Source organism: Microtus ochrogaster, chromosome 1, assembly GCF_000317375.1.
Source record: "Microtus ochrogaster isolate Prairie Vole_2 chromosome 1, MicOch1.0, whole genome shotgun sequence".
Taxonomy (NCBI): Eukaryota; Metazoa; Chordata; class Mammalia; order Rodentia; family Cricetidae; genus Microtus; species Microtus ochrogaster.
The window spans coordinates 121,122,057-121,133,393 of NC_022009.1; the positions used below are offsets into that span (position 1 = coordinate 121,122,057).

The following is an 11,337-nucleotide window of genomic DNA, read 5'->3' on the forward strand; positions in this document are numbered from 1 at the left end:
ATCCTCCTGTCTCTGCCCCTACAGTGCTGGGTGGGATTCCAGGCATCCTCCTGTCTCTGCCCCTTCAGTGCTGGGATTCCAGGCATGTGCCACAGCACCTGGCTTTTTGGGGATCTGAGTGTGGGTCTTCATGCTCACCCAGCAAGCCCCTTACTAACGAAGCCATCTCCCCAGTTCCGGTTCTGGCTTAGTAGAAGTGTGTCCCATTTAGCTTAAAAGCCCCAAGTTATTTGGAAGAAATGCTTCAATTTCTGCTTTCCCATTTAGTGTCTTTTTGTGACAAAGATCCCTGATTTCAATTATGTTTCCAAGGTGCTAACTATAGCTTCATGCAGATTACTACCGACTACTTCTAATTCTAAAAGGTGAAAATTACCCATGATTTGAATCCAAAGCAGCATGGAGAATATACTCTTGATTAGAAGACAGAACAGTGAAGCAAATTCTAATATGTCACATGACACCCGTGTCATGAACCTGAAATCGTGTGCTGATCACGGGCCGTGGCTATGACTGGCTTCTGACAGTCCGTCTAGAGGTTAGCCATTGTGAGAAAAGGGGAATAAACGAACAAGCTCCAGCAGCCTGCCAAACACTGTGATTTCCATGTAAAGTGTTATCTAGTTTTAGAACCGCCCCGTGAGCTGGATAAAACCAGCCTAGTTTTTCAGCTGAGGAAACTGAGTAGAATTTTCCCAAAGCACCTAGCTGGAGCAAGCATCTTTGTTTACAGATTCTTCAACCTAACCTAATGAGATGCAAATTGGCAATCATAAACGATATTGCCTACCTCTGCATTGTGAGCAATTAGCGTGAACGTGAAAGGAGGAATTGCCTCTAAGCTGGTGATCACTGCGGCTAAGGATGGCTCCATCCTTCAAAGGACTGGAATCCAATGCGTTCTCCCCTGTGGACGACAACGAGGGTTGGGCTGCAGCTAGGAAAAGCCTGCTCATTCTTCTGAAGACACTCTTATTCTGTACCTTCCCTACACGTTCCTGTTTTATTTTACGACACGCTCCAGACTTCTCATAAAAAGCTTGTAGGTTTATCTGTTTTGGTGGCAGTACAAATTACTAAGCACTCCTGAGCAGGGATGACTTGAGTTGCAGACTGTCATTCCCCTGCATGGGGTGAATCCAGTGGAACCTCTCAATAAAGCTCTTGTGTCCCAGGAGTGTCAAATCTTGTCACGCATACGCTTATAGCCCTGTCTGTTCTGGTTACTACACATAAGCCTTCCCCATGCATGTGTTCTGTCTGTGTTCTGTCTGTGTGGCTGCTTAAGGGGAAGTCACCGCTGTCTCTGCTGCATGGCTGTCACCGCTGTCTCTGCTGCTTGGCTGTCACTGCTGTCTCTGCTGCATGGCTGTCACCGCTGCCTCTGCTGCTTGGCTGTCACCGCTGTCTCTGCTGCACGGCTGTCACTGCTGTCTTTGCTGCACGGCTGTTGCTGCTGTCTCTGCTGCATGGCTGTCACAGCTGTCTCTGCTGCATGGCTGTCACCGCTGCCTCTGCTGCATGGCTGTCGCTGCTGTCTCTGCTGCACGGCTTTCCCTGCTGCTGCTGCTGTCTCCTACAGTATGATGTGGTGAACCCATAGATGTAGTCCTGCTATGCTCTCCCAAAGCAGACAACCTACCGAAGTTCCTGAGCATCTCTGCAGAGAGCCCTCAGATCTCATGTTACATCTCCTCAGAAAAACCCACAACATGTTGCTGTGTCTCATCACATCTTAGAACACCCCCATCAGGGTCTTCCTACAGCTATACCTCCCATGATGCTCTTAGGGCTGCAGAAGGAAGAATGGATGGGTGAGCAAGGCTTGTGATCTCTCCCGTGCTGTCTTTCCTAACCCAGTGTTTCGATGGGTTCATAAAACATGTATGTACAGTTATGCATGCACACATCGGATATGCTGCACACATTGGAATCACAGAAAGTGGCATATAAACTCTGAAAATACCAGATTTTTGCAGTTTTTCCTCCCATACTTAATATGGTATTTATAATCTGAAGCATTTCTAGTATGCCAAATTTAATCTAGCATATCTAGGGGACCTTCCTTCCTTCAAATACAATCCTATAGTGTTTTTTTTTTTTCCCATAGTATAAACTGTGCTCGAGGTAAGGGGAGACAATTTGAAATTCTGGTCTAATTTCTTGCTAGGGACTCGTGTTGATCCAGCTTTGATGAATCTTTACCTACTTTCAAAGTGCAGATCAACTTTTGCGTGCTTCTGTCCAAGATGAGGGTGTCCTGGGGCCAGCGTGCAGATGCTGGTTCTTTCCCATGTGTGGTTGACTGGCAGGGCTGGGGCAGCACATTAAAGATTCAGTGTCCACTGATGAAACAGAATCAGTTGTTTAGATTCCCTGAGTATTTTGCTAATAGCTAAGGTAGCCTTCAATTAATTTACTTCTTTTTAAAGCTTGGCTTCCTTGTATATTACTTTTAGGGAGAGAAAATATTTCAGGCACAGAGTTTATTAGTATCTCTGATAATAATCATAACTTTGAGCATCACACATGCCTTAGTTATATTGCAACAGGTTTTTCACTGCTCTGACTTCAGCTTGCCGCAAGTCCCACACTACCCTACGACATCCCTCTTCTTGGTTTCAGCAGAGATCTTGAGTCATAGGTGGCAGGGGCTTCCATGTTCTGAGATGAGGTGTGGATCCCCATAGGGGCAGTTGGGTAAACGAAGGGTGCGTGCAGCTGGTCACTATTCAGTTGTGTCCCTTATGAGGCGTGGGTAAGGAAGCCAGTTTGTTGGTCGTGTGACATGCTGCCTTAGCAAACAATCGGGAGGTTCTGTATATTATTATATGTGCACACACACATTTATATATGTATTTATTTTAGTAACATATATTTACACACTGCACACACACATATAAAATAACTCTTGCATAGCAGTGGGCTGATGGATTTCAGAGTGTGAAGAGACATCAACAGCCTCTAGAGAGGCATTAATATTGTCACCTCCGAAGAGACTGCAAGATGCCCATTGGAGGGCAGGGTTACATATACACCTCATGCCCAGGGAACTGCTCAGTAGAGTCTACAGTGTCAGAGGGGAGCTTTTCTGATCTTCTTCCTTCTTCTGCTGCCCTTGGACACTGGGATAGCGAGGGCCAGCTTAGCATGCAGTGAGAAGATAGATGGATCTAGAATGCACTCGTTATACATGATTTAACTCTAAAATAAAATCAAAAGATTTGGACTGTGTCATAGATTCTCATATTTTAAAAAATATATAGATTCATCTAGGATTGACAATGGCTGGCAAACTTTAACCTCCTTCCTCCTATGCCCCCAGTGCAGCTAGAGGAGCCCTGGAGCTTCACTCAAGGGGTTGGAAGAAAGTGACAAGGCCCCAGGTCAGGTCTCACGGGCAGTGGAAGGAATGATTTCTGATCATATTGAATGAACCTCATGGGTTATATTAGTTTTATTTTACCACGTAAACAATTTCTCATGCCTGTTCCAAATTCTATACTAATATCTTGGCACAACAGGATTTGGCACCACGGGCCTCAGTGGAAGATTCTTTGAGAAATTCAGTAAGGTGTGGACATAGGGAGATGAAGACAAACATCACCAGCTCTTCCCTGTGGTCCCTTCCATCACTCTGTCTCCTTTAACAACACAGGAAGCTCTCGGGGTGAACGCTGTTGTACGGCTGTTGGATGTGGAGTGAGAAACAGAATCAGACAGGTGTGAGTATGTGCCACAGCGAGATGGGAGCACCATGCTTGCTTCCTTCCTAGCCCATCCTGTGCTAACCACATTCCTTAGCCGCTGCTAGCCCCCCTTGGGACTGAAGGAGGAGGAGGATGAATTGTTCTTTTCTAGTAATGACCATTATTTTGAGGTAAGGGAGGAGTCAGGCCAACTTAGCAGCACACACAACTTTTATCTGCTTCCCAGGAACCGGTACAGTTGCCTGTAAGATGCCTGGAAGAGGCTTCTGCCGAGTGTTTACTTGTAAATTTTTAATTTAATAGTTTTTGTTGTTGAAAACAGGTCTTAAGATCACCCACATGTCAGGCAAGAGTGCCATCAGTAAGCTACATGGCAGCCCACGGCGTTCATTGGTAGAGACTTCGGCCAAGTAATCTTTTGAACATGTGGAAAGCACAAAATAGCTATAGGAAGCAGCTCAGCCACTGACCCCTCTCAGAAAGTTCTCAAGTAGTCTCTAGACCATGGAGTATGTGCTTTAAGAATCTGGGAACATAAAGGAAATGATTCCAGTGTTCCGCCAAAGCCTGTCAGAAACTCAAGGCTACTGTCCATTTCGGAATCGTTTGATCTCTTTTTATCATGGTACCAGAACTTCTAAAGAGGGAGAAAAGTTTGAGGAGAAATTCAGCTTTTTTTGTTTGTTTGTTTGTTTTTTGTTTTTGCTTTGTTAACACAGTGTTTTAGGATCAGACAGTACCATATTCTGATCTGCTCACTTCCTGGCATCACGATCTTTTCCCTAACTGGGAAAACCACCCCTGTCCCATCATCGGTGTCTTCTTGTTTGACTCTGTGCTGCAAAAGCTAGGAAGCAAAGCCCAGTGAGACCCCAAGGTCGTCGGCTCCTGCCTTTGTGCCAGGACATGCAAATGACCCAGGCCAATCACTAACCTGTTTTAAAAAGACCTCCAATCAGAAGGAGTCCAGGCGCCTTCCTGCGCTGTTGCTGGGTGTAGTTGCTCACCCCCAATGTCTTCTCATTTACCCTCTTATTTCAGGCTTCTTTTTCCTCCTCACTTCCAGGGGCCCCCTTCTTAGCCTGGTCTCCGCTCCTGCCCGCCTGGTCCCAGAATTGCTGGGAGACAAGTGTTAGCCCGCAAACAGTCCAGAGGGAAGGTAAGTCGCAGGCCCTGGTCCTCCGGCGTCTGGTCCCCACCTCCACAGGGTCAGGCAAGGGTCAGCGGCACCCCTCCTTTTACAAGGCATTTATTTGGCAGGGAGTGGGGTCTCCACCAACCTCAGCAAACACTTCAGATCCCTTCAGCTTCCCCAAGGCTGACGTTTCTGTGTTGCTTAGCAAGTGGGACACTAGGGGGCTCCCAGGAGTCGGAAGAGGCAGAAAGTTGTTTGAATGAAAACTGACTCCACTCCGGGACTGTGTTTTGAGAATTCAAAATTTAAATTTAATTTTTATTTTTTTTTTAGTCATCTTTAAAAAGAACCTCACGTGCCTGAAAACTGCAGCAGCTGGTTTACAAATCGTTTTGCTTCGCTGTCCGGAGGCGGCAGCTTTTAGGGCTGAGCTGAGATGTTTGAAAGGTGGAGCCCCTTTGACCATGAGCTATGGTCTCCTTCCCTGCCGCAGCCTCGCAAAGTTCTGTGCCTTAGGGTCAGAGGTTCCATTGTTCCTGGAGCTGAGCGTGGGGCCAGCGGTGTAAGTAAAGAGGTCTTTTCTTTTTAAACCAGTTTCTTCCTCTTTTTAAATATGAGGAGAGAGAGAAGAAGAAAAAAAAAATCATGAAGATTCTTTTCTTTCATTCTTCTCTCTTTAGTGGAAAGAAAGGAAATAAAAATACTTGGATTTGTGTGTGTGTGTGTGTGTGTGTATGTGTGTGTGTGTGTGCGCGCGCGCGTGTGAGTGACACACATAGAGAGGAAATATAAATGTTCCTCTTTCCAAGTTTTACAGACGCTAAAGACTGTTAAATACCAATGTAAGATATTAGAACATATTATAGGGACAAACTGGGGCATTTCACTTAAAGAGAATATGTTTAAATGTGAACTCACTACTTGGTGTTTTTGCCCAAGCAGTTAGTATATATCTTATAAAAAAAATAAGGGTGCTTATACATTTTTTAGATGTGTTTATTATTTGTCTTATTATTTCTGAATCACACAAAGGGGGTGTGCAGGGGAGCCCAGGTCGATGACGTTTTACTGCTTCGCTTCCCAGTCAGGTGTAGTGGTTTAGCCCTGAGCCAGCAGCTTGTTTTCATTAAAGTGAAATCAGGCTCACACAGCGATCTTGTTTCCATGTTTGAAACTTTTACAGCAAACTCGGTAGTATTTATGGAAAGAAAGGGTTACTCTCCTCTTTCCTCTCACAGAGGAACTGAAATGGGTTGAAATCGTGACTCAGTCAACTTTGTTTCCATTCATCCGCAGAGGCAGCCTTCCTTTCTCCTGGGAAAGGCAGACAGGGGTTTAAAAGGCCGGTGGCCGGTGCCCCAAGCGGTCCCGGCGCCAGGAGCGACCCTTCCCTTTCACCTCTGCCTATTGGAGACCACTTAGATATTGAAGCGGACTGGACGGCTGGATTCAGGAAGCCATGAATCATGTCATCAGAAACGAGCTGCAGACTTTAAACTCCGTTCAGCATGTGGAAGCGGCAGAGAAATGACCTGTCCAGACAAGCCGGGGCAGCTCATAAACTGGTTTGTCTGCTCCCTCTGCGTCCCTCCAGTGTGTAAACTCTGGAGCAGCCGGCGTCCCAGGACCAGACGGAACCTCTTGCTGGGCACTGCCTGTGCCATCTACCTGGGTTTCCTGGTGAGCCAGGTTGGCAGGGCCTCCTTCCAGCATGGGCAGGACATTGACAGAGGCCCACCCCACAGCCGTGACATCTCCAAGGTATCCTTCCCTGAGATCCCCCTGGATGGTACCCTGGCCCCTCCAGATTCTCAGGGCAATGGGAGCACACTGCAGCCCAACGTGGTGTACATTACCCTACGCTCCAAGCGCAGCAAGCCTGCCAATATCCGTGGCACGGTGAAACCCAAGCGCAGGAAGAAGTATGCCCTGGCATCTCTAGCCCCTGGTCAGGAGGCACTGGTTAAACCATCCTTTATCCTGCAGGAAGTTGCACCGGCAGCAGACGCTGAAGTACCTGGCTATGATCAGGGCTCCCTGACTAAGGTTGGAGAACGACCCTGGAGGGTGTTGCGTGGTCCTGGCATCAGAACTGGGGGTTCAAACTTGCGGCAGCCTAGGGCCCGAGAGAGCAACATTAGGATTTACAGTGAGAGCGCCCCCACATGGCTGAGCAAAGAAGACATCCGCAGAATGCGCCTGCTGGCTGATGGCGAGGTGACGAGCATCCTCCCAGCAGTTTCTAAAAGTGGTGCCAGCTTGCTGGTGTTGGAAGGGAGCACCTCAGGCTCTGTGCCTGGCTGCGGGCCTAGCCCCTGTGGGCTACTCAAGCAGCCCCTGGACATGAGTGAAGTGTTTGCCTTCCACCTGGACAGGATTTTGGGTCTCAATAGGACCCTGCCATCTGTGAGTAGGAAACCGGAGTTCATCCAAGGTAACAGATTTACTAGCTTCTTATTTGCAGCTGTTGGGGATTTGGGAATCATTTTCTCTTTTTCCCTCACCCTCTCTAAATGATTTTTCCCCACCCACACTTCCCATTTGGACAGCAACAGCAGCAGCAGCGCTGTCTTTCCATATGCGTGACATTCTTTCACACAGTCTGGTGATGTTGGAGTTCCAGCCAATGGCTGTGCGGGGCATGTGAGAGTAAGCCTACACTGCGCAGTCTCTGCTCTCCATGTCCCTCACTGCACGTTTTCGTGACATATTAAATCTAATTCAAGCCAATGACAATTTGCACGATGACAAGAAGCCAGGGTGGAGGTACAGGATTTGCTGACTGCCCTGCACATTGTTACAGTGTCCTATGGGAACCTCCTTCCAAGGACGGTTTAAAGAGTAAGGGGGTGTAGGGGGACCGGAAAGATGGCTCAGTGGTTAAGAGCACCCAATGCTCTTGCAAAGGACTGGAGGTGGGGTTTTGTTCTCGACAGATACATGGCGGCTCTCAATAACCTCCTGTTATTCCAGTACAAGGGTATCCGATATTGTCTTCTGACCTTTGCAGGCACCACAAACGCACTTGCACACGTGAAAACAAACACTTTTATACATAAAATAACGATTCAATAATAAAAAAGAGTAGGAGGAAACAGTTCTTTCCTCAGTTAATAGAATCTTTGCCAGAGTTTCAGACAGAACTGATCACCTAAGAGTCAATGCAATGACTTTCCCTCTCAGCAATGGGGTCAACCTCTTCTTTTAATGTATAAAGAAAATAAGGCAAAATCATTGATGTACTTAGGATGTATACTAACTAGCCATTAATTCCATGTTTTATGGAGACAATTTTCAAAATCGTGTCTTCCTGGAACACAAAGGTAGTGTCTAGGTGTGTGGCCGCTAACTGAAGTTAGGGGTCACAGTGCTGGTCTGTGGGAATGATGATGCCACAGAGATGACTCTTTGAATAAGGATGCCACCGCAGGGTTAGAATCTGAAGTACCCTCAGTCAGTGACCTGTGTTGGAACATAGAATAATCCATACGTTACAAAATAAATCCAGGCTGAAATGTTAGCATATCTCTCAAGCTTCCCCAGCTATGGAATGGCAAGGCTGTCTCCTTCATGCAGCTGCTCACATGTGGAAAACAGTCCCTGGCACAGACTAAACCTTCAGTAAGTGTTGGCTATGGCTGCTATTACACCAAGTACATGAAGTTCTAAGTTCTCTGAGTTACTTTGAGCCTTCAGCCCTCAAAGGTCATTTTCTCTTGTGAGGAAAAAAAAATAACCTAGCAAACTCTTTCTCTTGACTCTCTCTGATTTGTGCCAAGAGCTCTCTTAGATATTTCATTCTCTGCCTTGGGTTTCTATGTTATCCCAAAGCTAAGATTCAGTAAAACTTGTAAGGACCAATATGGACAACTAGGTGACCCCTCAGTGTCCTTTACTTCATTGTTAAGATATCGGCATCTGTGTTCTTGCCTAATACACACAAGGCCCTCATTCAATCCAAAACACCAAATAAATAAATAAAATATCAGTAACATATGATATGTGGAATTGGTAGTAAATTATGATAGACAAGGTGCTACATGTGTTATAGTCACTTTGTAATGCCTAAGTGAATGTATCTTAGTGTATTTGACCTTGACAGACGTGAGGACAGAAAGTGGTAGAAAGCCCTGTTGGAAGAAAATTCCTTCCCGTTCCTGGAATCCCTTCATGAGAACCCTTTCCTTTGTTGAAGTTGTCTACAAAATCTGTTATCTAAAATCCCAGGATCTTCCCATATCTTGAGAAACCAACACCCACCCTTGGGCACATCCTGCTGTCATTTCCTTAATAAAACACAACTTAGTTTTATAAAAATAAATGAAACATAAAATGATTTTTTTCAGTAACCTTTAACTTGTCATCTATAAAGACCCTAGTGTCGACACTAGGACTAACACAATGGAGTTGTTAGCTGTGTGCATTAGACCACTTACTACCCTGCCCCTGGCATCATGGTGCGCATGGGAAACCCCATACAAGGACAGAAAAGCCACGCCCCCAGCTCCTATTACTTCTGTTGTAAGCAGGGATATTCAGAAGCTATAAAAGGTTATGAATTTTCCAGCAAGCCAGATGACTAGTGACTAGTAGAGATGGAACTTGTTCCTGCTTCTTCACAGCTTAATTCTTCCCCGGGTTTCTTCTGTAAACCAGCACCATATTTTAAATACTATTTGGCACAGTTATGGGATAACAACCAAACTGTACACATTTAGCATGACAGTTTCTGATTGTGCTGCTATGTCGACATGTTTATCTTCTTTTTCAGCTCAATAATATAACTGTGATAATGTCTTTGCTCAAGGGAAGAAGTATTGATGCTCCACTCTGGGCATGGTGGCACTTACTTTTACATGCAAGCTAAAATTCTAATGTTTAACAGTGTGAACGCGTGCATATAAAAATATACTTGAACACGTCAATTTGTTTCTTTTTTCTGCCTTTCTTTTCTTACACAAGACTCTCAAATTATTATAAAGGTCATCAGATGGTTTGTGGTGTTGTGCTGATATTTTCAGATGACTTTTGAAAATAAACTATTTAAAAATATTCATCTAGGCTAAGACAAAGCAGACCGTGACCTTGTGAAAGTCAACACATTTAAAAAGAAAACCCAGGGCTGGGCAAGGTGGCTCATCAGGTCAAGGCATTTGTTGTCAGGCCTGGTGGCCTGAGTTTGATCTCTGTAACTCCCACAGTGCAAGGAGAGAAGCAGACTCTGAAAGTTGTCTTTTAACTTCAACAAGAGCCCAGACATGTGTGCCTTTCCCCCCAAAATGAATGAATGAATGAATGAATGAATGAATGAATGAATGAAAAGTGGAAACCCAGTGTCCTCTGCGACCTCTGAATTAGTAGTTTTGCCAGAGCTTCTCTCGAGTCTGCACGTTGCTGTGAGTGGATCTCGGGAACACCATTTGGGTAGCATTTAAGCATCTTGCTGTTTTTCATACCCAGCATAGAAGATGCATTATGTATGCTTTATTTTTAGGATGCCGTTTTATTGCCATGGAGCCGTCATACTGAGTTAGGGTAGGCTAGTTCCAGAAATTCTGTGCAGGAAGCTGCTGAGATGAGAAACTACAGGCCCCCCACAAACTTCCATTTAAATGTGTGTATCCCAAGTTGCTCACCATTTCCCAACTTGCATTGCCTCTTCCTATTATAGAGCAGAAGAAATGTATTGTTTTTCTTTCCCCCCTGCCTTCTCAAGTTTACTGGAGCAACCTGGGGAGTCCTAGGTGATGGTGTAACCGCTGGGCTGGAAGAATGGCAGCTCTACTTTTCATGTTGTTTCAGGGGTCAGGTAGAGATGGAGTCCATTTCTTGGAGTTCTGAGAATCCCTCCACGATTTGGAAACACAGTGGTTCTGAATTCTGCAAACTTCCAGCATGTCTGCAAGCTTTCTTAAAATATTTATTTAGGGAGTGTGCAATCATGCTTTATTCTTAATTTATTTTGCTCAAAAGCACATTGTACTCTTTATCAGAAAAGTCCCAAGGCTCTTTCTTTAGCAATCGAATTGAGCTGTCTGGCTTAATACTTGCATTCATTTGGGGACAAAAGTTTCCTGAGCATCCTGTCCAAGCATCACCGGCTGGCTGCTGTGTCCTCTTATTTGTTTATGACATACCTTCCCAGACACACTGGAGATTTGGCAACCTTCTGCTATGCATCCAGAAATTTTTCCTTTATCTCACACTGGATTGGAACAGAAGTGATAATGAGTGTTTGTCATGGTGTTCACACTGTGAACATGTGTCTCTACTACACACAAATCTTCTCATATATATATATATGAGAAGTTTCAGGGATCTGTGTAATAGTTTGACCTTATATTGATAATAAACTTTGTTTGTGTCAGAGATAAGAGCTAGCCATTAGCTTAACAAAATATCATAGAAACTTTGAGGACTGCAAACTGATAAGGGACAGGAAGTAGACAGTTGAGGCTGAGAGAGGATCCTTCTTTCTTCTAGATGGAGCCA

At 45.2% G+C, this 11,337-nt stretch overlaps 1 protein-coding gene across 1 annotated transcript in view; it reads left to right on the forward strand.

Moving 5' to 3' along the window:
- The first annotated feature begins 5,390 nt into the window (after positions 1 to 5,390).
- Positions 5,391 to 11,337, forward strand: part of Fam198b (family with sequence similarity 198 member B) — a 39,601-nt gene continuing 33,654 nt past the window's right edge. The window contains exons 1-2 of the mRNA XM_005344128.3: positions 5,391 to 5,407; positions 6,142 to 7,279. Of these exons, the coding sequence (XP_005344185.1) occupies positions 6,373 to 7,279 (907 nt within the window). The 5' untranslated portion in view covers positions 5,391 to 5,407; positions 6,142 to 6,372. The remainder of the gene's footprint in view (positions 5,408 to 6,141; positions 7,280 to 11,337) is intronic.